Source organism: Natrix helvetica, assembly GCF_964273705.1.
Source record: "Natrix helvetica genome assembly, chromosome: Z".
NCBI lineage: Eukaryota > Metazoa > Chordata > Lepidosauria > Squamata > Natricidae > Natrix > Natrix helvetica.
Window position 1 is genome coordinate 79,050,080 of NC_138554.1, and position 24,146 is coordinate 79,074,225.

General features: G+C 45.1%; 1 protein-coding gene across 4 annotated transcripts in view; it reads right to left on the reverse strand.

The window, feature by feature from the left end:
• The window catches only part of ITGA9 (integrin subunit alpha 9), a 541,618-nt gene that overhangs the window by 498,351 nt on the left and 19,121 nt on the right, over positions 1-24,146 (reverse strand). For all 4 annotated transcript variants that reach the window (XM_081971274.1, XM_081971275.1, XM_081971273.1 and 1 more), the window contains exons 2-4: positions 18,093-18,220; positions 16,941-17,047; positions 4,379-4,502 (exon numbers count right to left, since the gene is read on the reverse strand). In XM_081971274.1, the coding sequence (XP_081827400.1) occupies positions 4,379-4,502; positions 16,941-17,047; positions 18,093-18,220 (359 nt within the window). The remainder of the gene's footprint in view (positions 1-4,378; positions 4,503-16,940; positions 17,048-18,092; positions 18,221-24,146) is intronic.

Here is a 24,146-nt window from a genome sequence, read left to right on the forward strand (position 1 = left end):
TCAACTACCTCTATTGCATCTGTTTGTAAGAATTAAGCCCAGTACGGCTGTCCCTCTAGTTCCCTCCTCTACCTTTTGGACAACAAAATTGTCAGCTAGGTTGGTCAGGAACCAATTTGATTTCTCACTTGGTACGAATTAAGTCTTCCAATTGATGTCACAATAATTAAAGTCCCCAATTACTATGGTAGTGTGCCTCCTAAATATAGTTGGTTGGCAAAAAGTACATCTATTTTTTCTGCTTGGTTGCGTGGCCAGTAGTATACACCTATGACAATGTTATTCTTTTTCTTTTATATTGACCCATATGCTTTCTAGGAGATTTTCATCTTTGATGCATTTCTGTAGCAATGTAGTGGTCCTTTACATACAGTGCAACTCCATGTCCTCTTTTATGGGGTCTGGGTTTTTTTAACAGTTTGTATCCTTCTATCAGTATGTTCCAGTTCTGGCTTTCGTCCCACCAGGTTTCTATAAATCCAACTATATCGTATCTATCTTTATGTATTAATAGTTCAATTTCACCCTGTTTGTTTCCCAAACTGTGTGCATTTGTATATAGGTCTTTAGGTCTCATTCTGGGTATGTTTCCTATGTCTCCTATTTGGTATTTGACTTTGTCTTCCTTGCCATCACTCACCTCATTATGTGACTTGTTTTCTAGGAGGTTTTGCTTGGAATTAGCTCCTGGAGATTGGTCATTTAGTTTAAAGCCCTCCTGATAAGTTGAGTCAGTCATTTTCCAAAAACATTCTTTCCAGTATTTGTGAGGTGCAGCCCATTCCTTGACAAAAGCCCATCATGGAGGTAGTACAGACCATGATCCAAGAATCCAAAGTTTTTTGGCGACATCAACCCTTTAGCCCGTGGTTCACTTCTAGAATCTTTTGTTCTCTTACCAGATATTGACCTTTTGTTGGAAGTACAGATGAAAAAACTACTTGTGCATCTAACTCCTTAACTTTCTTGCCTAGCTACTCATAATTGCTCAATATTGTTTTCAAGTTCTTTTTTGTATCATTTGTCCCTATATGTAGTAGTAGAAAAGGATAGTAATATGTGGGTTTTATTATTTTGATTAAGTTCTCAGCCACATCCTTGATTTTGCTCCAGGGGGACAACATGCCTCCCTAAATTGTATGTCCGGTCTGCGGATGGCTGGTTCTTCTTCCTCTGAGAATAGAATCTCTGATCATTAACACTCACCTTCCTTTTTAGGGGGTGCAGTCTGGGGTGCTTTTCTGCTTATCCCAGGTCAGTTTGTTGATATAACTTTTTTAAAAAAGAATTTTATTGGTTTTTAAAAATTTTTGGGGAAAAGGTGGTGGAAATACAAAAAAATTTTTTGGCAGCTCCATCATGCTAGAGGTAGGAATCTCTCCAATTCTCACAACTTTTTACAGGAAAAAAAACAAAAGATAAAAGATAAGCAGAAACAGCATCTTATTATACATTGTATCAACCATGTGTTCAATCATCTCTTTTGCCACTTTCTAATATATCAACAATTAGAATGATATTCCAGATATGTTTATTTTTGTTACCTGAGTCTTTCCATTATTGTTCCCTCCCCCCTGTCCCCAGGCGGAGCCGCAGCCCCTCCCTCCTTCATGTCTTGTGTGTTGTCGCCTTTTTCACTGCTTCTTATATTTCCATCCTCTAGGAGGACACTATGTTTTTTAATGAAGGCCTCTGCCTCCACAATTGTGTTAATTCTAATTCTGTTTCCCTCCCAGAAGATCAGCATTCCTTCTGGCAATAACCATCTAAACCAAATTCCCTTATTATATAATTTCTTTGATAAGGAGGAATATTTCCTCCTCTTATCTCTTATTTTTTTCGGAATTTGCTTAAGAATGGCAATTTCTTTATCTTTATATTTTAGTGGTCCCCCCCTCTGAGCCCCTAGAATCTCATCCCTTGTGGTCTTCCTAAGAAATTTAACATGTACTTCCCTTGGAACATTATGTGTTCTGGCATATGCTGAATTAATCCTATAAACCAGATCCATGTCCCACCACAACTGTTCTTTATCTCTTTTAATATATTCTGCTAAAATTGTACACATAATATCCTTAGGATCTTCATCTTCTGTCTCCGTTAGGTTCTGGAATCTGAGAAAGAAGGACATTCTATCTTTGCCATAAAATTTTCTAATTCTATATTCCCCTTCTGGACTGCCTTAACGTCCTCCCCCAGCCCAGCCATGCCCTCCTCCAGCACACCAATTCTCTGTTTGTTTTCTGTTATTTGTTGCTGCACACTTTTAAGCTCATCTCTAAAATCTGCTACCTCCTTTTTCAACTCATTTTGTCCCTGCATAAGAGCTTGAAACATTTGAGTAACAGATAAATCTTTTGAACTCTCTCCAGTCCTTTCTTGTGAAAATGATGAAATTTTTGTCTGTTGGATCATTGGACTGGATGCAGTAGAAGTCGGTGCCGAGGCTGCTTTGCCTGTAGGTGGTTTTCTGGGCCCCATTGTCTAAGTTCAGAAAGAGTAAAAATCTTTTGCAAAAGAAATGGCGTCTGTGAAGCACGCAGCCGAGCAAGTCCGAGAAGACAGGGAAATCCAAAAGTGAAAATTAACCCTCTGTCACAGTTCCAAGCCAAGAAGTCACTCAAAAAAAAAAAAGAAATCAAATAATCCAAATCCAGAAAGACCACGTAACAGGTGAGGCTCAAAGAGTCTCTTCAGGGGGGATAATATAAAGCCAGACTTTCTTCAAAGATAGTTTCAAAAGGCAGACTTCATTTATAAGTGCGAAGAAGAAGAAGGAAGCAGGCCATCTTGGCTCCTCCTCAGAATCAGGAGCAGAACATTAAAAACTTCCATATAGCTTTCAAAACAACTCAACAATCAGCTCTTGCAGTTATGATATAAATCTTTTCACATAGTTAGTTCAAGTGGCTAATTCAACGTTTTGCTCTCTGTCTCCATTCTGAGATTGAGAGACAGTCCAATTTCTTCCACAATACCATAAATCAGCTACTACTGTGTTTCTCCAAAAATAAGACAGGGTCTTTTTTTCTTTTGACCACCGAAATAAACACTTGGCCTTATTTTCGGGGAGGTCTTATTATTTTTGAGGTACATGAGGCAGCGAGTGTGGTCACTTCTTGGCTGCTGCTGTATTGGAATATTTGGGGGGGATGACTTATTTTGGGGGGAGGGCTTATTTTGGCGCATGCACTCAAAAGCCCAATTGGGCTTATTATCCAGGTAGGTTATATATTATATAACGAGTGTATATACTGGGGAGCTATACAAAGGAGAAGTGGAAAACTGATAGATAAATACCCCGTTTCCCTGAAAATAAGACCTACTTGGATAATAAGCACAATTGGGTGTTTAAGCGCATGGGTCAAAATAAGCCCTTGTCATTTAAAATTAGGTATTGTAATATATTATTATACCCACGTCAATATCAACAATATCAATAATATAATCTAGAAATTCTAAATATTAATAGACAGAGCAATATTAGGTCTAAAGATTATAAAAGGTTTAAGGATTGCATTGTGCATATACTGTATATAAAGTTATAGTTTATAGAATTAAATGTCAGTACTTAATATAAGTTCATAAACTTTTAAACAGTCTATTAAATTTTACTATTTAATATTCTTTTCTAAGTTAATTCTTTATATTGAGATATAGATAGATAGATGATAGATAGATAGATGATAGATAGATAGATAGATAGATAGAAAGATAGATAGAAAGATAGAAAGATAGAAAGATAGAAAGATAGAAAGATAGATAGTTCTAGATCCAATTTTTATATACACACTTATATACACATAGATATGGGAGTGACTAACATATATACAAAGCAGACATACAATTTTATCAAGAATATATTTTTAACTGTAAGTTGTTATGGTCTATTGTCCAAATTGTATTGTAAAATAGTCCCTTCTAGAATAAGTAATTATGAACAGAACCAAAGCAAGGACTTATGGTTAGACTGCAGTTCTCTGGTGATAAAGCATAAGCTGGTTTTTATACAGAGTTAAATGGAAAGGATTTCAGACACAACTGAAAAAGCCTGCAGCTGTTTACTACACAGTTCTTAATTCAGAGGGCAGTGACTCGCTTCATAGCCTGTAGAATACAAAACAACTACCAAAATTATCTCTCAGTATCAGCTTTCCCCATCCTAATGCCTCCAGATTACAGTCCCAACATATCTGGAAAGCACAAGTAAACTAAAGTTGCCCCCTATTTTTATATTATATTAGGACAGTAGTACCACAGTTAAAGACAGCATTCGAAATATACTTACTGCCACAACTATAATTAATAGAACGAATGTAAAAAGAAAATCCATCACAAGTACTAGCACAGATAAGGAAAAATAAATATGCCCTCTTACCTTCATAGCAAGGCATTAATTTTTTACCATTCAATCCAAGATTGGGAGGGATAATGTTGCAAAACCCATGAGGAAGGATGTACTCAGTTTCATAGTAGACATTTTTCCAACGATGGGCACAGGCCTAAGGAAAAAGAGGAAACACTTTAAAAATTTGTTAGTGGTTGGATTCCCCCCCCCAAAGTTACAAGGATAAATGTCCAACTAAATGGCAACTCTTATACTAATTAAGCCAATCTTCAATTGCAAAGTTAGGTCTGCTTATTTCTTGGATGTAAACCACCAAATATGACTCATAAACTGGGGAGAAAGCAATGACAAATTAGTTGCACATTACTGCCAAAAGAACCCTACACAGATGTGCCCATAAAGTCAGCAGGATTTGAACTAGTCTTGGAAGAAATTTTATGTGAGTATGCTTCCTTTATACCATGATTGGACAAACCTTTTCCCAGATAGGGGTCGAATGGCAGGATTATCAGTAGATCCATAGTTAAAAGTGGATCCAAACTTTCCTCTTCTCTCTCTTTAATTTTATAATCCTATCCCTACAATGCAAAAAAATGGATGGAACTCTCCTATCAGAAACCACAATCCTTGATCTACAATTAGCCCATTCCAACAATAGGCCATGAATTTCAGGTTCAATTTGTTGCTCTATTCAACAATCTAATTTTTCATATTGATCTGAAATGAATCACACAATCCTCCTAATACCCTTAGTCCTATATAAAGAACTTTTATGATAGAATATGGAACGTTAAAATACATTTTATATAGCTCTCTCCTTTCATAGAAAGATGCACATAAGCAATCTTATAAAAACTGAACTATATTTGCTATATTCATATTTTTTAAAAAATATTTATATTTTTAATCTTATGAAGTAGCTCCTTTTCTGAAATATTCCCATTATAAATACAAAATACACACAAACCTTCTACTGGAAGATAGCATTTTATAGGCAACGTACACTATTAAGATAGCATTTTTACAAATCTCCAGAGGAAACTGGATATTGCAAAAAAGGAATATTTAATACAAAAATATATACTTAGCATAACCCATAATAAAAATAATCCTTCACCATGAAGCAAAGTAAATAAAGCTTCCTAATGCTACAATTTCAAAAATGTTTACTTGTTTCTATATCAGGAGAAAATTAGGTTATTAATACCTCTATCAATAACCTAATCTAAATACTTATGAAGAAGGATATCTAAAGCATACAAACCATTTGGGTGGGGTTTATTCAGTACATTATGTGTGTGCTACTAATGAATCAGTTCATTAATTAAATATATTTCATATTACAGGATATGAGGACATATGGCTAATATTTGACAAGCAAGGATATATCTGATCTCAACAACTAGGACTTCATAGATTTCAAGACCATTCATTCATTAGGTTTTCCTCATGCAATACAATAAGCCATAATTTCATTTGTTTGATTTTGGCTTAGTATACTGAACCCAATCATTGTGATCTGCAAAATCACAATTTATAGCTATCACTATGTATCAATTCAGTTTATTATGTTTATTCAATATAACACATTGAAGTGAGTCAAATACAATAGAAACAACATGGAAAAGGAAATGATCCCGAAGTCTCAATCACAGATATTTACTTTGTAAGTTCCATTACAAGTTGCAGTATCAAAACAATGATATGTGCTTCATGGCTTAATTATGCAAGTGATGCAATTATTCCATTTGCCTCCTAATGCCCAATGGAAAATATACAAGTTGGATTATTTGTGATGATATCAGAGATGTTATCATTTGTCCCCTGCTCTCAGCTCAGGTCTGTAATCCTATTTCAATGTCCCTAAGAACACCGGACAGAAACAAATGGGTTTGTGCTTTTAGTCAGTCTTTAATTTCAGAAGGTAGCAGCAGAAGGAAGAAACAATTTCAGAATAAATATACTAAATGTATGGTATAGCAAAATTAAGACAAGTGGTTTTTCTCCAAGTTCTAATGATTGTTCCCAAATAGCATAAGCATTAGCATTAGCATTGGAATAACTTCTCTTTTTCTAACACTTGAGTTAAAGCAAACACCAATCCTCAGGTTGATATTTGAAAATCCAAATCACCCGCCAAAATTATATTTGAAATATATGTTGTCAGCAATTTATTGATCTCTTGCCTTCCATTTAGTTTTCTATTCCGACCTGATATTTAACAGATCCATGATTTAATATGGCATTATTTCTGATTATTTTATTGTTTTAGCCAGTCATGTTTCAAATGAAACATGTTAATGAAAGAACCAATGTTTCATCAAGAAAAAAATGTATTTAAAAACAAAACTAAAATTGCACCATTTGCTGCCTAAATCTAATTTAGTCTTGATTCATACATGGCATCAGTGCTAGCAATGGTTTCATCAGGTGGAGAAACTATGTGAAGTTACCTCTTTCTACTTTAAAACAACATATTGTGCATTAAGACCCATTAAGGCTAATACATCCTTTGTATAATGTCTCCATATTCACATTTTGTGGTTGAAGATATACATAGGTACAGTTACTAGCAAGAGAGAGAGACAGAGAGAGAGAGACAGAGAGACAGAGAGACAGAGAGACAGAGAGACAGAGAGAAGGAGAAGGAGAAGGAGAAGCAAGTAAGTTTAAAAAGATACTGAGACACTATTTAAAGTATTCCAAAGTTTTATTTCAAATAATTGCAATGCAACTTTCCCAGATCATATTAGGTTATACTACTCGTGTCACAAAGCATACTGAAAAAGGTTGCAAGTCATCAGAAAGAACGTTGGTCTTACCTGAACGTGTCTTTTCTGGGAAAGAGAGGGAGTGGTCACATGAGGGTATTCTCAAAGCCTGATTGGTCCAAAGACTGAGAGGAAACTCTTAAATACTCCTGCCTTCCTTTCCTTCCCAGTTTTCTCGAAGGCGAACAGCAGAACTGGAACAACAACAAACAGAATAACACAAACAAACCCCCCTGGGAACTCCCGGGCTCCCCTTGGCCCTTACAACCAAGAACAGGGCGGGTCGTGACCACTCCCTCTCTTCCCCAGAAAAGACACGTTCAGGTAAGACCAACGTTCTTTTTCCAGTGGAAGAGAGGGAGTGGTCACGTGAGGGACATACAAAAGCTCAGTCCCAAGGGAGGGAATAAATGCAACCACCAGTCATGGCCCAAGGGGAGTATCTGCTACCACCCTCTAATTTAATAATAATAATAATAATAATTTTATTTGATTAGCCGCAACCCTCTCCCGAAGGACTCGGGGCGGCGTACAATCAAAACAGATAAAATACAGATAAAGACAAACATATATACATAAAGAACAAAGACATATACATGTGCATGGAGGAGGTAGACTCATAAGTGAAAGACAATTAAAAAACACAATTTAAAATCCCATTAAATAAAATTACTGAATTAAAAAACCCATCAGGAGCGTTATGAAGTTATGATTGAGCCAGGCCGGCTATTTGGAATAGGTGGGTCTTGAGCTTTATATGGAAGGAGCGGAGGTCAGTAGTGGTCCTAATATCCGGGGGGAGGTCATTCCACAGGGCTGGGCCCGCCACAGAGAAGGCTCTGCTCCTAGGCGCCGCCCCATGGCACTGTCTGGTGGACGGCACCTGGAGAAGTCCCTCTCTGTGCGAGCGGATGGGTCGTAGGGATGTATGGGGCAGAATACGATCCCGCAGGTAACTAGGTCCTGAGCCATGGAGCGCTTTAAAGATCGTAATCAAGACCTTGAAACGCACCCGATAGACCACAGGAAGCCAGTGCAGCTCGCGCAGGAGAGGTGTCACATGGGAGTACTTAGTACTCCCCATAATCACCTGCGCGGCCGCATTCTGGACCAACTGCAGTCTCCGAGTGCATTTCAAGGGAAGCCCCATGTAGAGAGCGTTACAGTAGTCCAGGCGAGACGTCACCAGCGCATGGGTGACTGTGCGTAGGGCGTCCCGGTCCAATAGGGGGCGCAATTGGCGCACCAGGCGAACCTGGTGGAACGCCCCCCTGGCCACGGCTGTCACATGGTCATCCATGGACAGCCTGGCATCCAGGATAACACCCAAATTGCACGCCCGCTCCACAGGGGCGAGTTGAATGCCCCCAATGGCCAGAGATGGAATTAACTGGTTGAACCGGGGGGCCGGAACCCACAGCCACTCCGTCTTGGAAGGGTTGAGCTTGAGTCGGTTGTCATCCATCCAGACCCGTACGGCTTCCACACACCGGGACATCACTTCGACGGCCTCGTTGGGGTGGTTCGGGGTGGAAATGTACAGCTGGGTATCATCAGCGTACAGATGATATCCCACCCCGAAACCACGGATGATCTCACCCAGCGGCTTCATGTATGTGTTGAACAGGAGTGGCGAGAGGACCGACCCCTGTGGCACCCCACAAGTAAGGGGGCTTAGGGTCGACCTCTGCTCCCCTGCCAACACACGTTGCGTCCGGCCAGAGAGGTAGGAGCCGAACCACTGCAAAACGGTGCCCCGGACCCCCAACCCCTCCAGTCGGTGCAACAGGATACCATGGTCGATGGTATCAAAAGCCGCCGAGAGGTCTAATAGGACCAGGATAGAGGAACAACCCCTATCTCTGGCCCTCCAGAGATCATCCACCAACGCGACCAAGGCCGTCTCTGTACTGTGCCCGGGGCGAAAGCCGGACTGGCGCGGGTCTAGATAATCATTCTCCTCCAGATGTCGTGGGAACTGAGAAGCCACCACACTCTCTACAACCTTCGCCAAAAAGGGAAGGTTGGAGACAGGACGATAATTGGCCAGCTCCGTAGGGTCCAGGGAAGGCCTCTTGAGCAAGGGTCTCACCACCGCCTCTTTCAAGGCGGCCGGAAGAGACCCCTCACCCAACGAAGCGTTCACTAGGCCCAGGAGCCAGTCGCGTGTAACCTCCCAGGATGCCAGTACAAGCCAGGAGGGACACGGGTCCAGTAAACATGTGGTAGGTCGCAGTCGTCCACGCAATCTGTCCAAATCCTCGATGACAACCAAGTCAAACTCCTCCCAAAAAGGTTTCTCAAGACTCGCCATTGGCGTCTCGACTGGGCCACTGAAGGGGACCCAATCCTTCCGGATTTGAGCGACTTTATCCTGCAGATATTTCCCAAATTCCTCTGCCCTACCCTGTAAAGGGGCCTCCCGCGGCCTCTGAAACAGAAGGGAGCGGGACACCCGAAACAGGGCGGCAGGGCGGTTCTCTGCGGATGCAATGAGAGCGGCACAATATTGGCGTTTGGCCGTTCTCAATGCCACTAGGTACGTCCTTAAATGGGCTCGTACCTGTGCTCGGTCAAATTCGGATCGGGAGGATCTCCAACGACTCTCTAGGCATCTCTTGCGGCGCTTCATCACCCTTAGCTCCTCGGTAAACCAAGGAGCCAGGGTGGATCGTTGCTGCCGGAGAGGCCGCAAAGGCGCCACCCGGTTCAAGGCCCCGGTAGTCACATTATTCCACGCGGCCACCAGGTCCTCTACCCGAGGGCGGGTCAGGGCTGCAGGAGGTGGCCCAAGCTCCGTCTGGAACCTATCTGGTTCCATCAGGCGCCTGGGGCGGAACCATCTAGTGTTTTCCGGTTCCGCCTCCCCGCAGCGAGGGGTAGCACCAGGGAAGTCAAGTCGGAGGAGTGAGTGATCTGACCATGACAGAGGAGTGATGGTTAAATTCACTCCTCCCAGATCACTCAACCACTGGCTAGAGACAAAAACAAGGTCCAAGGTGTGACCTCCCTCATGTGTCGGGCCCTGAATCATTTGAGTCAGGTCCATGGCTATCTGCTACCACCCTCTGCAGGACCCTCCGACCAAAGGAAGCATCCGTCGAAGCGAACGAATCCAGACGATAATGTCTGATGAACGGGGTCAGGGATGCCCAAGTAGCGGCCCGGCAAATGTCTTCAAAGGGGGCCCTAGTAGCCCACGCCGCCATGGTCGTGGCACTCCTAGTCGAGTGGGCCGTTATACCTGATGGGACAGGACGCCCCTCCGCCCCATAAGCCTCCCTGATGGCCTGCCGTAGCCAACGGCCAATGGTGGCCAAGGACACCCTAGCCCCCAAAGTCCTGGGTTGAAAAGAGACAAACAAGGCTTCTGACCGACGGAACTCCGACGTCCGTCTGAGATAGATACGCAAGGTCTGACGAACATCCAGACAGTGCCAGAGCCGCTCCCTATCAGTAGACGGCCCCGGACAAAAATTGGGCAGGACCACTTCCTGAGCCCTGTGAAAGGGGGTGTTCACCTTTGGGAGGAAGGTAGGATCAAGTTGAAGAACCACCCTATCCGCATGAAAGTGACAAAGATCTTCTTTGGATGACAAAGCGCCCAGTTCCGAGATACACCGGGCGGAGGTAACCGCCACATGAAACACTACCTTAAGGGACAAGAACCTGAGATGGACCGACCGTAGCGGCTCGAATGGAGCACCTGTCAAGGCTCTGAGGACCAGGGGCAGATCCCACATAGGAAACCTATGCACAGGGGGAGGTCGAAGATTAGCCGCCCCTTTAAGAAACCATTTGATCAGGGGAACTTGAGACAGGGAAGAGGACCCCACGCCCCCCAGGATTGAGGACAGAGCCACCACTTGACGACGCAAGGTGTTGTGGGACAGACCGTCGTCCAGGCCCTTCTGCAAGAAGTCTAAGACGTTGGGAATAGTGGCCCTAGTTGGAAGAATCTGATGAGCACACCACCTCACGAACGCGTCCTAGGTCGAATCGTAGACCCGGATCGTTGAGGAGCGCCTGGAAGCCTCAATGGTGCAGATGACCCCAGAGGACAGATTGGCCGCCCTCAGTAGTCCCCGTTCAACAGCCATGCGGTCAGATGAAGCCATTGTGGCTCTGGGTGAACCAGGATCCCCTAGCGTAAGACCACCTCCTCCCGCGGAATCCTCCACGGGGAAGCCACTGACAGCTGAATGAGATCTGCGAACCACGGCCTCCTGGGCCAATAGGTCGCTACCATTATGACTAGCGCCTTCTCCACCACCACCTTCCTGAGGACCCCCGGAATTAGCGGGATTGGGGGAAAGGCGTAGAGGAGGCCCGCTGGCCACCTGCTCCTGAGGGCATCTACCCCCTCTGCCCCCCATGACTGAAATCGTGTGAAGAACCGGGGCAGATGGGCCTTCATCGGAGATGCAAAAAGGTCTACCAGAGGAGTGCCGAATTTCTGGCAGATCCCCCGGAAAATATCTGGGTGGAGCTGCCATTCGCCATTGTCCAGAGTCGCTCAACTCAGCCAGTCTGCCTGGTGGTTGGACAGGCCGGAGATGTGTTCCAACACCAAGGACAACAGGTGCCTCTCCGCCCAGGCCCCCAGTCTCAGAGCCTCTAGCCAGAGAGCGCGAGAGTGAGTACCTCCCTGCCGGTTGATGTGGGCCTTGGTGGCCACGTTGTCCATCAGGAGTAGCACGTGCTGGCCCTCCACCGAGGTCCGGAAATGCTGGAGGGCGAAGCGAGCCGCCTTCAGCTCTAACCAATTTATATTGTGGCGGAGATCCATCTGCGTCCACCTGCCCTGGGCCAGGCAAGAGCCCACCAGGGCTCCCCAACCGAAGAAGCTCGCGTCCGTGGTGATGGTTACTCTTTCTGGCTCCCAGAAGGAGCAGCCCCACCGGATGGCTGGCGAAATCCACCACCTCAGGGAAGCCTGGACCCCCGCCGGAAGGCGTAGGGTCCGGATCGAGTTGCTCATCCATCCCCTCTGAAATGGGATGAGTTCCCACTGCAGTGGGCGGAGGTGAAGTCTGGCCCGTGGGACTATCCCTATGCAAGACACCATCTTGCCCAGTAACTGTGATAATGTAAGAACAGAAACGGACCGACTTCTGTGGACACTTTCTGCAGCTGTCGCAGACTGCTCTGCCGGTCCTGGGACAGGCGAACCACCCCTGCCACAGAGTCTATGACTGTCCCCAGATGAAGGATGCGATTGAAGGGGGACAGCTGGCTTTTGGGAAAATTGACTGAAAACCCCAGGGATTGGAGACTCTGGAGGTCCATGACCGCCTGAGGGAGGGATCCCGCCTGGACCAAGACATCGTCCAAGTAACATTGAAGCCTCACTGGCATGGCCCAGAGGTGCGCCGCCAGCACCGCCAGCATCTTCGTAAAAGTACGGGGAGCCAAGCCAGGCCAAACGGAAGAGCCCTGTATTGGTAATGTTGATCCCCGTGAGAGAACCGTAAGAACCTGCGGTGAGCTGGGAAGATTGGGATGTGAAGGTAGGCTTCCGTGAGGTCTACCGACGCCAGGAAGTCCCCTTTCCGGATGCCCTGAAGGATAGACTTGAGGGAGGACATTTTGAACCAAGAAACGGTTCAGACATTTGAGGTCCAGAATTGCCCGCCACCCCCCCCCCGAACTCTTTGGAACCGCAAACAGGTTGGAGTAGTGGCCCAGTTCCCTTTCCAACAGGGGAACCAATTCCACCGCCTGAATGTCCAGGAGATGTTTGATTGCCTGATCCATCAGGCGGCGGTGCTCCAGACTCCGAGACAGAGGGAACGACCTGAAGGAATTCGGGGGTGTGGAGAGAAACTCTAACCTGAGACCCTGACGAACTGTGGATGCTACCCAAGCGTCGGACGTGATGTCATCCCAACGATCCACATAGTGGGACAGGCAGCTGCCTATGGGACGACTCAGGTTCGAGTCACTTCCCTCTGCGGTACGGGCGACCGCCGCCCCCACGAAAGGGCCGCCAGGACTGATGCTGGAACCTATTCCAGTCTTGATAGGACTGCCGTGAAAATTGCCTGTCAGACCTAAAGGAAGAAAAACGTCATTGATGATCAAACTCAGGAGCCCTATAAGATTGCCTGCGATAAGGATGAGACCAGTTCTCAGACTTTTTAGCGTTAGACAGGAGTACTTTCTTCTTGTCTTTGTTTTCGACAAGAATGGGATTGAGAGCCTCCCCAAAGAGATTGGGACCCTTGAATGGGGCGGCCACCAGATTCCACTTGGCCTTGTTGTCCATTTGCCAATTACGGAGCCACAGAAGGTGGCGTGAGGTAACCGAGGTGGCCAAGGCGCTGGGCGCGAACTTCACCGTGTCTAAAGTGGCATCAGCAGAAAATTGGGAAGCTGCAATAATCTTTATAAGGTCTTGGTGCAAACGTTCATCCTGGATCGGGATGCGATCCTGGAGCTGGCACAGCCACATGACCGTAGCCCAGTTAAAATATGAGGCCGCGGCCGCCGACTTAATGGCCCAAGCCGTGCCATTAAAGTTCTTCCACAGGGTAAGCTCTACCCATTTATCTTCGGGCTCCAACTTATCTGCCACGTCCCCGGACACCACCGGAGAAAAGGAGACCAAGGTGGCCACCGGGGTGTCAATGGAGGGCAGTTGAATGGCCTGAGCAAAGGTCTGCTCCACATTATAAAAACTACGGTCATTACTCCCCGGGTTAGTAAAATTGGAGGGACGGGACCACTGGTTGGTCAGTACTTCCATGAACAAGGGAGGGGCTGGAATCTCTTCCTTGTTTGTGGCCGTGTTCGAAAACATGGCCATATCTGGATCCCTAGGTGGGGGAACCGTGAGATCTCCCATCCCCACCTTGGTGGTCTTCCTTGCCTTATTCAGGAGCACTTTGAACATGGCCTGAGGAAAAAGGCCCTTGGAAGAAGGAGTCTTGGGCTGAGTAGCCTCCTCATCATCTGAGAACCCCATATCCTGGAGATTCTCCTCCCCCATGGAGGAGGCCTCGCTAACCATAGAAGGAGATGAAGCCCTATACTGAGACCTAGCGGGGTGTGAACCCCTATCCTGCTGGGCAATGCCCTTAGAAATAGCTGCCGATATAAGTCTCTTAAGGCTTTCAGGGAGATGTTCCAAATCCTCCCCCCCCCATAAGCCGAGCCAGGCCCCTGGGGCGCCAACCTGCGTGAGGCCCCCTTGTCCTCTGGATGTCCCTTCCAAAGGGTCCCCCAAATCCCCCCTTGTTAAACCTGGGGAGACCGAAGGGGACGGGGAGGGAGACCCACTCCGCCTGGAATACCTGTGGGGCCTGGCAGGTGAAACAGAGGGAGAGGAAGGGCTGAACCCCCGAGGAGAGGATTGCTCAGATGGAGGCCTAATGGGAGATCGTGACCTGCTGGCAGAACCATGCCCTGTATATCTGGCCTGTCTCTCGGCCCTGGCAAAGGTCTTCTCCAAGGCCCTATGCCTCCTTTCCTCCTCCCTGGTAGAAGTCCTAGAGGGGTGCTGGGCCGCCATGGATCTTACTGGGGGATCCCCAGTTCTAGGCCCCTGCCCTCTGGTTTCTTCCCCCCTCACCGGGCCTTCGGCCTGGCTCTGGGGAATTACCGCACCCTCCTCCATCGCCCCACTCACGTGTCCGATGTATAGGAGGCCGAAGAGAGTTGGCCGCTGTAGGCCCTTCCGGAACCTGGGCCTGGGCTGTAGTTGAAGCCGGTTGACCAGGCCGCACATCTAGGCCTAGGCCTCCAAACAGCTCTGTGAGCCAATGGAAGCCGCGTGCACACGTGGCTTATTTAAAATGGCCACCAGGACTCTTGTGAGGCCAAAGGAAGCCGAATCACGCATCCCAGCTCCCCTGGCCACCCACGGCAGCTGAAAAGCGGTCTAACGGCTCTGGGGGCCTCGCGGCATGCCTGCGCACACTCCCTCCTCGCTCCGCTTGCTCGCGCTCCGATTCACAGTTTAAATCAAGAAAAAACGCCACCCGAATCAAGCGGCAGCCTCTCCGGCAGCCCGTGCGCACCCCGCGGTGCCTACGCTGCCTCCTCTAGCTGCTGGAGCGATCGGCGCTTCTGCAGCTGTCTAAGAGCTGGCACCCCCGCAGTCCCGGGGGTCAGGCTAAGGCTTCGCGCCCGCGGATGAGAGGCTAAATGCCCCACAGGGCCTTCCCCAACCACCCAGAGGCAGAAACTGTCCCTTGGGCCACAGCTGCAAATTTAGAATTTAGGTAGTTTAGAATGCCTAATTAATCAAATCCAAGCCAGATCGAATAAAGAAAATAAGCTATTTCCAAAATCTTTCCTACCTACACGCAATTCTCAAGTGATTGGACCAAAAAGACTGAGAGGAAACTGGGAAGGAAAGGAAGGCAGGAGTATTTAAGAGTTTGCTCTCAGTCTTTGGACCAATCAGGCTTTGAGAATACCCTCACGTGACCACTCCCTCTCTTCCACTGGAAAATATATGTGTACTAGAAAAATCCTCATTACTACAATATGTCTATGCATGTTTGAAAGAATCCACACAAAGATACCAGAAGAGGAAAATTGTTTCCAACAAATCATCTTCTGCAAAGTTGACTGAATAGAGTCTTCAGCTGAGATTTTTCCTGGTCGAGATTAAATGAATTTAGATTGTATTTGGGGGTGCAAATGGCCTTGGATTTCCCAGCAGGTTCTGATGAACCTCTGAAGAGCTTCTTGTACAATGAACCATGGTATTCTTTGTAGATTTCTTTGGGAATACAGCTTGGGGATATAATGGTTTAAATCCTAATTGAAAGAGCAGCTTCAGAAAGCTATTGATTTTTGGTATCCATCAAAGTTTTACTTGACCTGCTATATATAGTAGAACCTCTAGTCATGAACACTTCTGACCACGACCAAATCACGTTCTGACCAAAAAGTTCACATTTTTCCCCCGTGGCCGATTTCCCCCTCCGCGCCATTTTTTTTTGTAAGTGACACATTTCCAAAATTAGGTTCGTGTTAAGGTCACATCCAAATCAGGCTGGGATCAAAGTTATGGAACAAATTATGATTGTGACCAGAGGTTCTACTGCATTTAATGTATATTATAAATAATATGACAAGTCATTTAAGTTTGATACATGATTGGGATTGCTACCACATTCCAGGGAGATTACTGAAATCCTGAATTGCCTGGAGGTAAGAATAAAGTCAAATGGTACAATAAACTGAAGTTGAATCAGAGAAGATAAACCATTCACAGCCCAACCTTGACTATTCTGAAGAACTATAATTCTGAGCCATTTACCATCAAGAACAACACATTTCATCATTGAAAAAGTCACCTTCCACTGACATTTTTCATCAATGAAAAAGTTACATTCCACTGACTTCTTAGTTGCTAATTACAAAAAGGCCATCCATAAAAATATATAGGAATATCAATATTTAGTTATTTCATTTTAGCTTAAGCATAAAGCAAGAAATAAATTATGAAACATGGCCTACAATATTTACTAAGTCTACACACATGCATAACATCTATGCATATTTTTAAAGGAAATAGAAAGAGCAGACTTATTTACAGAAACACAAGGTGATATTTGTTCTGTTCCAAGTGCTAAATCTACACTTTGAAAAGGAAATCCTCAGGGACGGCAGAAGCAGATGTAAATACTTTAAAGCTGTCTTTCTAGATGGCAGCTTTGTCCTCAGGATGCAATTTACCTTCCTCTCAAAGGAAGCAGAGAATTAACTGAATTCTCATCAGTCTCTGGCTCAGCATATCTGTTCCCACACATTTTATGTCAATATGACACTTCCCACTTCAATGATATCAAGGAAAAACAACTTACCAATATACTTCCTCCAACCGTTGGCTGTCTTGCCAGACTAACACCCATCCATTCATCATCTCTATCTTCTTTACATGTCTTTCCACAGAATGTTCCTCGAACATTAGCTAAAACAAATGTAGGAAGAAGGGTGGGAACTTAGAAAAGATGAAGATGGCAGTAAAGTATATCTACAGGAAATGGCACTATAGACAACAGACCATTATTTTTTCCATCTGGTGGATTCAGAATTAATTTATTTTAGCAAAGTCTGCATCTCAATAAAGGAAATACTTCATGGAAAAAAAGTTTGCCAATTTCATCACAGACTGACAATCCTTTGTCAATCCTGGTATTAGACATTCCATGGAAAACCTATATGAAATCATCATTAATATATTGGCTAAGAAGAGTTACTTTCTAAAATGTTACATTTTAGGGGTTATTTATTTATTTAATTAGATTTCTAGACCGCCCCCTCTCCCCGAAGGGACTCGTTATATTAGGAAAGAAATGATCTAATCCAGGGGTGTCAAATTCATGGCCCACTCGTGGTGTCACGTGCTGGCCATGCTCACCCCAGGTTTGGCAAAGGGGGAAAAGTCACAATACCCATGTGACAACAACATGATGACGTGAGTTTGACACTCCTGATCTAATCTCTCTTAGCCAACAGAATCATTTCTGGCAAATTCCCACCAGCTGTCATTCATAGAAACCTAGGTTGTACTAACACAGAGGGTAGCAGGAAACATGAATAGCAAATTATTCCAGAAATGGCAGGTCTAATGTTTTCTCCTATCATCAATTTCAGAAAGCTATTAGAGCAAAGCACCAAGAGCCTTTTGGGTCATGAAGGAGAAGACATAAGGGGAGGGACTGGGAAAATACCAATATCTGAGGCAGAAATCCATATTTCCAGACCACTTTGATTCTTCAAGCTAACAGAAAATAAACACAGATACGGACCATAATCTGTCCAATGATTCTCATTTCAATGCACTCCCATACTGTATTGTTTCTAGTTTAAGAATATCATTTCCTGTACATCAACTTGCACATAAGTAGATGAAGATAGTCAGAAGAGATTTTATGCACAAGATTCTGTTTCTTTGGAAGAAAAATATGCTTAAAACAAAGAAAGTGAAAATGAAAAGTTATGCTCATGCATACCTCGACCCATATCCAGCTCTGTGCACCTCCTATCAGGGTTAGTGTGAACCCGACATTTGAATACAGCTCCTGGGGACTTAAGAGAAGCACTGTACTTAGAAGCTGCCTTTGGGGCGCCAACCAAGACCCTGAAAATTAAGAGCAAATAAATGTTTTACATCAGAAGCAAATACACAAGTTTCGCAGTAACAACACTCTTTTTGATCTCTTGTTTTCCCTCCAGCCATGGGAATTGGCAATCACCCATTGCAGTAAGGTAAAACAAGGCCTTTCCTTCAGTAAATCCACGAAATATTTGAAGGAGTAGAAAATCCCAAAATAATGGCAAACTGAAAATATTTCTAAGTAATGTGCTCTCATACCCCAAAATAAACTGCTAGGAAAGAACAAGAACAAAAGTTACAGCTTTGCTATAGTGATACTGTGGGGAAGCTATAATTTATTACTTAAAGCAAGAAAATTTATCATTTGCCCCTAGATCCAGAGATTTAGCAGCGAATTCTAAGCTTACTTATCAGCTAGGAGATTTCATTGTTGTTAAACAAGAACTAATATAACAATCCAGTCTGAATTGAACAGAAATGTTGGTTTAAATCAGTGCTTCTCAAATAGTGGGGCGGGCCCCCCAGGGGGGGCGCGAGGCTCCGTAAAGGGGGGCTCAGCTCAAATTATTTTATATATTTTTGTTTTGCAGGTTAAAGTTTTTTTTAAATATTGTGTTCCTTTAAATCCTGTGCTCCTTTAAATCTTTTCTGCTATAGTTAATAAAGCTATTCTTTGTTGTAAATTGATCCACATTTCTTTCTTTTTTTATTCTCTTATACGTTAATAAGGATACAGTGTTATGCAGAGGTGTACTTATAACAATTTTATAGACAAATGATACTATTTACAGTCGCGCGGGGGGCGTGAAATGTTTTCTTCTTCCTAGGGGGGGCATGGCAGAAAATAATTGAGAAGCACTGGTTTAAATCAAGACATATCTGATTTCACCCTGGTGCGATATATAAACTCAGTCACTGTAGTTCTATAAATTAATACAATCTATGAACTCACCCGAATTTTGCTGTTACCAAGCTCTGATTAAAATGCCAAGTAGGTCACCTGCACATGTGCATGACTATATTTTATTCATTTAACTTGACTGATTCTCCAAACTCAGAAACAATCATGAACAGCCATTCATTTAAAAAAAAGCAATTTACAGCCCCAAAATCTAAATTATAAGTAATTGTTAAGAAAAAAATACAAACTGGAACAAATTAGAACATGCAGTTATATTTTAGCTCTTTATGAATTCATTTTCATATTTTATTATAGCAAAATGTCCCAAAAGTGCTTTTTCCCAAAGGCAATAGAACTTTCTTGGTTTTTTTTTAAATTTTTCACTTCTCATGCAAGAAGACACTTCTTGCATGAGAAGTGAAACATTTTCAAAGGGAAAAAAAGTCCAGTTGACTTTTGGAAAAACAACTTTGGGACAGAGGTAGTTTCCTCCTGGTACAGTATGGCAGAAGAGGTAGTGAAAATCTGGCATAATGGAGCGAACCAGTAGCAATGGTGGCCTGGCCACACACCCATATGGGTGAAAGAAGGAATATCACGCCATCCTAGAACTGCGCTGTGCTGGGGAGTTCTCCTGCAAGGACACAACTGACAGCAGCAGTGTCAACAGCTGCCTTCGGGGGGCCACTCCCCCAGCTGAATCAACAGCGGTGGCACCAACGGGTAGCAGGAGAAGGAAGAAAGTGCTCCAAGAGGGCAGGCAGTGCACATGTGCAGCAGCCCTGGGACATCTGCCTGGTGAAAGCGCCGCTCCCATGAAAGGCTCAGCCTCGCCACCCAGGCAGCCTTTTTGAGAGCATCGCAGCTCAGCCTCGCCTTGCCTGGCTCCCTTCCGAAGTTAAGAAGCCAGCACTTTGCTCCCATTGCTACAGAAGCCCAAGTCCAGTGCTGTGAGCTTGGCAGCAGAAAGCCCCCCAGAGCCAGTTCCTTCAAGCGGGGGTCCCTTCAAGCAGGGCCAGAACTAGTCACAGGGTGGGCAGGGGCCTCAGACCACCTCCTGTTTATAAAGGTCATGTGGCGCTGATGCACAGGCTGCTAACCAACCCAGCACCTGGCCAGGGCAGCAAGGCTATCCCTGAGCATCTCCCGGCTGGGAAGGGGCGCCAGGAGAAAGCAGGACCATTAAAGGCTGAACTGCAGCTGGCAACAGGGCATGAAGAAGCAGCCACCCAGCACAACAGGGAGCATCGCCAGGTTGGTGGGGTAGCACGGAGATTGCATGGGCCTGGAGGTGGTGGGGAGGCAGGGATCGAAACCACCCTGGGCACCCGCAATGGGATGCTGTAGGTCCCTGGGGTAGGAGGTCGAAGGCCCCCGCCCACTCCGTGGCCAGTTCAGGCCCCGCTTGATGGGTCCCCCACTTGAAAGAATGGACACTGGGAGTCTTTCTGCCACCAAGCCCGCATAAAGCACCCCAGCCTGGGCTTCTGCAGGCATGGCAAGGTTGAGCTGAGATGCTCCTGAAAAGGCTGCCCAGTGGGCGAGGCTGAGTCTTTTGTGGGAGCAGCAGGCCAGGTTCCCAGCAGGGAAGCCTCCATGCAGCTCTGGGATGGCTCAAGAAAGACTCCTGAAGCTCTTCCGGGGAAAGCGGCAAGCAAACGGGTGGGCGGTTGCAAACGATAAAGGAAGCCAGGCGCCTGGGCCAATCAGCCTCTCCACCTCCCAAGCTGTTGGAGGGGCCCTGACCACTTTGAGGCCTTCTTCCAACTGGGATCAGGATTAAACAACGGGAGAAGTTGGAGCCTCCTCGGGCTCGGGCAGCGCCTCTTGGGCTAAGAGCAATGACAATAGCATGAACTTCTGCTGTCACATAAAAATAGGATTCCTTTCACAAATATATTTGCATTGTAACATTACATTAAAAGTCATGATATATGGTACTTCATAAAGGTAAAGATGTCCTAATACTTGATTTTACTTCATTGTATCTTAATCTTTTTCATCCTCTCCTGTCAAGAGAAGCTGTGAGCATGGCTGCTCTTTGCTCCCCATGCTTTGCAACCTGGCTGTAGATAACTGCTGCTAAAGTGGCACTTTGCTTGCTGCAGCTTGGACACCAGGGAGGCAGGAGTAGTGCTGTCCTGGTTTTGGGGGAAGGTGGCTGGGGACGGGCTGCCACAGCAGAGCCTCTACTGACCTCTAAAGAAGACGCGATGGTGGATAATTGATTGTACGAGCAAATTATCTACCACCTCCTCTTCTTTAGAGGTCAGCGAAGGATCAGCTGTGCAACACAGCCCTGGCTGCCTTTCCCTAAATGCAGACAACAGTACTCCCGCCTCCCCAGTGTCCAAGCTGTAGCAAACAAAGCACCACTTCAGCAGCACTTATCTTCAGCCAGGTTGGAAAGCATGGGGAGCAGAGAGCAGCCATACCCATAGGAGCCAAGAGCAGCCACAGCCGCCACTATCCCACTGTTGCTGCTGGTGGTCATAGTAATAGTAAACATGGACGCATCCTCGCTGTAGGTTCTGCTGCACCTAGTCTTGTGCGAGGCATAATGGGAGGTACCCCACCGGCGAGTGAGGGGCGCAGCAGCGGGAGAGGCTGGCCATCTTTGAAGCCAGTTCTCAGAGGAAGGAGGCAGAGATGCCGCCCAGGGCTCGCTTACTTGCCTCCTTCCTCCAAGAGCCGCAGGTGGCAGGGAAAACCATAAATTTTTGCAGTTCTGTGGACGTGCTTAGGGGGGCATGTGACTGAGTATGTGTGTGGATGAATGATGTCAAGTTGGCCACGCCCGTTCAGCCACATGCCACCCCACATAGTCACGCCCACAGAACCAGTAGTAAAAAAAATTGAAACCCACCCCTGCTTTGGGATATCCTTGACCAGGATAATTGAGCATCTCCACAGATATCATGGTAAAAATAATAATAATCAGATGTTATGGACAGGTTTCTCATGTTACATTTTGTTTAGCAAATGAAATAGTTTGGGCTTATATTACAAAGTTGAACAGTTCTACCATTGTTTTATTGAACATACAGATTGAATATAATTATTGAAAGTACCATATTTATTTCTTGCACAGTAAGAACACAGTAAATAATTTTAGTCACAGGATTGATCAGACAAATTCATTTAATCATTTTAAGGAGTCATAGTATCATAAAATTTGAGAATTTCTGGCATAGTTTACTGTAGCTTGATTTAATGAGTGAATCCCATTTAAAGTTGATGTGGAGACAAAAAACCTTCTAAAATGTTCCTAGGTTTAGCTAGTGGGAGAAAAATCTATAGTATAGAAAATGAAATTGACTGATCACTTTACTTTTAAGTGCTAAAACCATTCATCTGGCACAAATAATCTTTTGAAAACATTTAGAGCAGTGGCCCACTCGCTAAAATCCTGAGCCTGTTGATCAGAAAGGTCAGCAGTTCAGCAGTTCAAATCTCTAGCACAGCATAATGGAGTGAGCTCCCATTATTTGTCCTAGCTTCTGCCAACCTAGCAGTTCGACAGCACATAAAAATGTAAGTAGAAAAATAGGAACCACCTTTGGTGGGAAGGTAACAGCGTGTCAGCATTCCAAATACCATGCAGATATAAATCAAAGTCCAAGGCAGAATCATCCTTAAAGTTCCGATTTAATATACAGGCATGTTGGCACATCTGTGGAATTCCAACTCTGATTTACATCCTGAGAGTTCACCCAGTTGAAAGTTCATGATCTATCCCCACACTTATAATCAATCACATGCCCCAATCCCTTTCTTCCACACTGGCATCTCACCCAGCTTCTTCCAGTCAAATGTCGAGGTGCGGAGACAAAAGCTGACCTTGGCTTCTAGAAAAGAATCACAACAACACATTCCACAATCCTACTCCTTTCTATTCCCCCCTCCCAATTACTACACTAATGAAAAAGTATAGGAAATTATAAGAAAGTGTGGTAGGCCAAAGATTCTTAAATGAACCTCTGCAGGCCTGACAGGCGGCCTCTCTTAAAAAAAACCACGTTTTCTGCAAAAGAAGTAAAAGTAGAAATTACTATACACAATTAACCACCTCTGCCTCCCCCAGGGGGACCCTTTGGCTTATCAGGGAACTTCTCATGGAATTGTTTCACTAAATTATCCGCTTTCAGATCCCAACTTTTCACCCATGTAGCTTCAGACAAAGGGTACCCCTTCCAATGCCCTAAATATTGTAAGCGACACCTATACAGCCTGGAATCTAAGATTTTTTTCACCTTATAATGTGTTTCCCCTTCTACCACTACAGGAGGAGGTGGAGCTTGGGTGGATGGCCTTATGCTAGACCCCATTACTGGCTTCAATAAGCTACAATGGAATACTGGGTAAATTTTCCCTAGGAGTCTGGGTAGGCTGAATCGAACTGTAACTGGGTTAATTATCTTTTCTATTGGGAAAGGACCTAGAAATTTTGGACCTAATTTTTTACTAGGCATCCTTAATCTTATGTATTTAGTAGACACAAAAACTTTGTCCCCACTCGAAAGGGGGGTTGGAAGGAGCGATGTTTATCAACTTGCTTCTTGTAGGCTTCTGCCGCATCTGCTAGGGCCTTTTTCGTACTTTCCCATCCCTTCTTTAGTGCCTCCAGCCATTCATTCAGAGACATGGAGGAGGGAGGTTCTTTAGGTAGTTCAGGCATGGGAACGAATTCCATGCCACTGGTAATCTGGAAAGGAGTAAATCCAGTGTAGCTGTGGATCACGTCGTTGTACGCCACTTCGGCAAAAGGTAGCAAGTCCGACAAGTTGTCTTGCTGATAGTCCACATAACACTGGATGTACTGTTCCACCATCGCATTGGCCCTCTCTGCTGCCCCATTTGTGCTGGGATGAAATGCTGAGCTGAGTTCCTGTGTGGACCCAATCGATTTTAGGAATTCTCTCCAGAACTTGGTGGTGAATTGAACTCCGTGATCTGAAATGATCCTTTTTGGTACCCCATGCAGGCGATAAATGTGTTTCACAAACATTTTTGCTAATTTCTTTGCGGATGGTAGGCCTGAATAAGCGA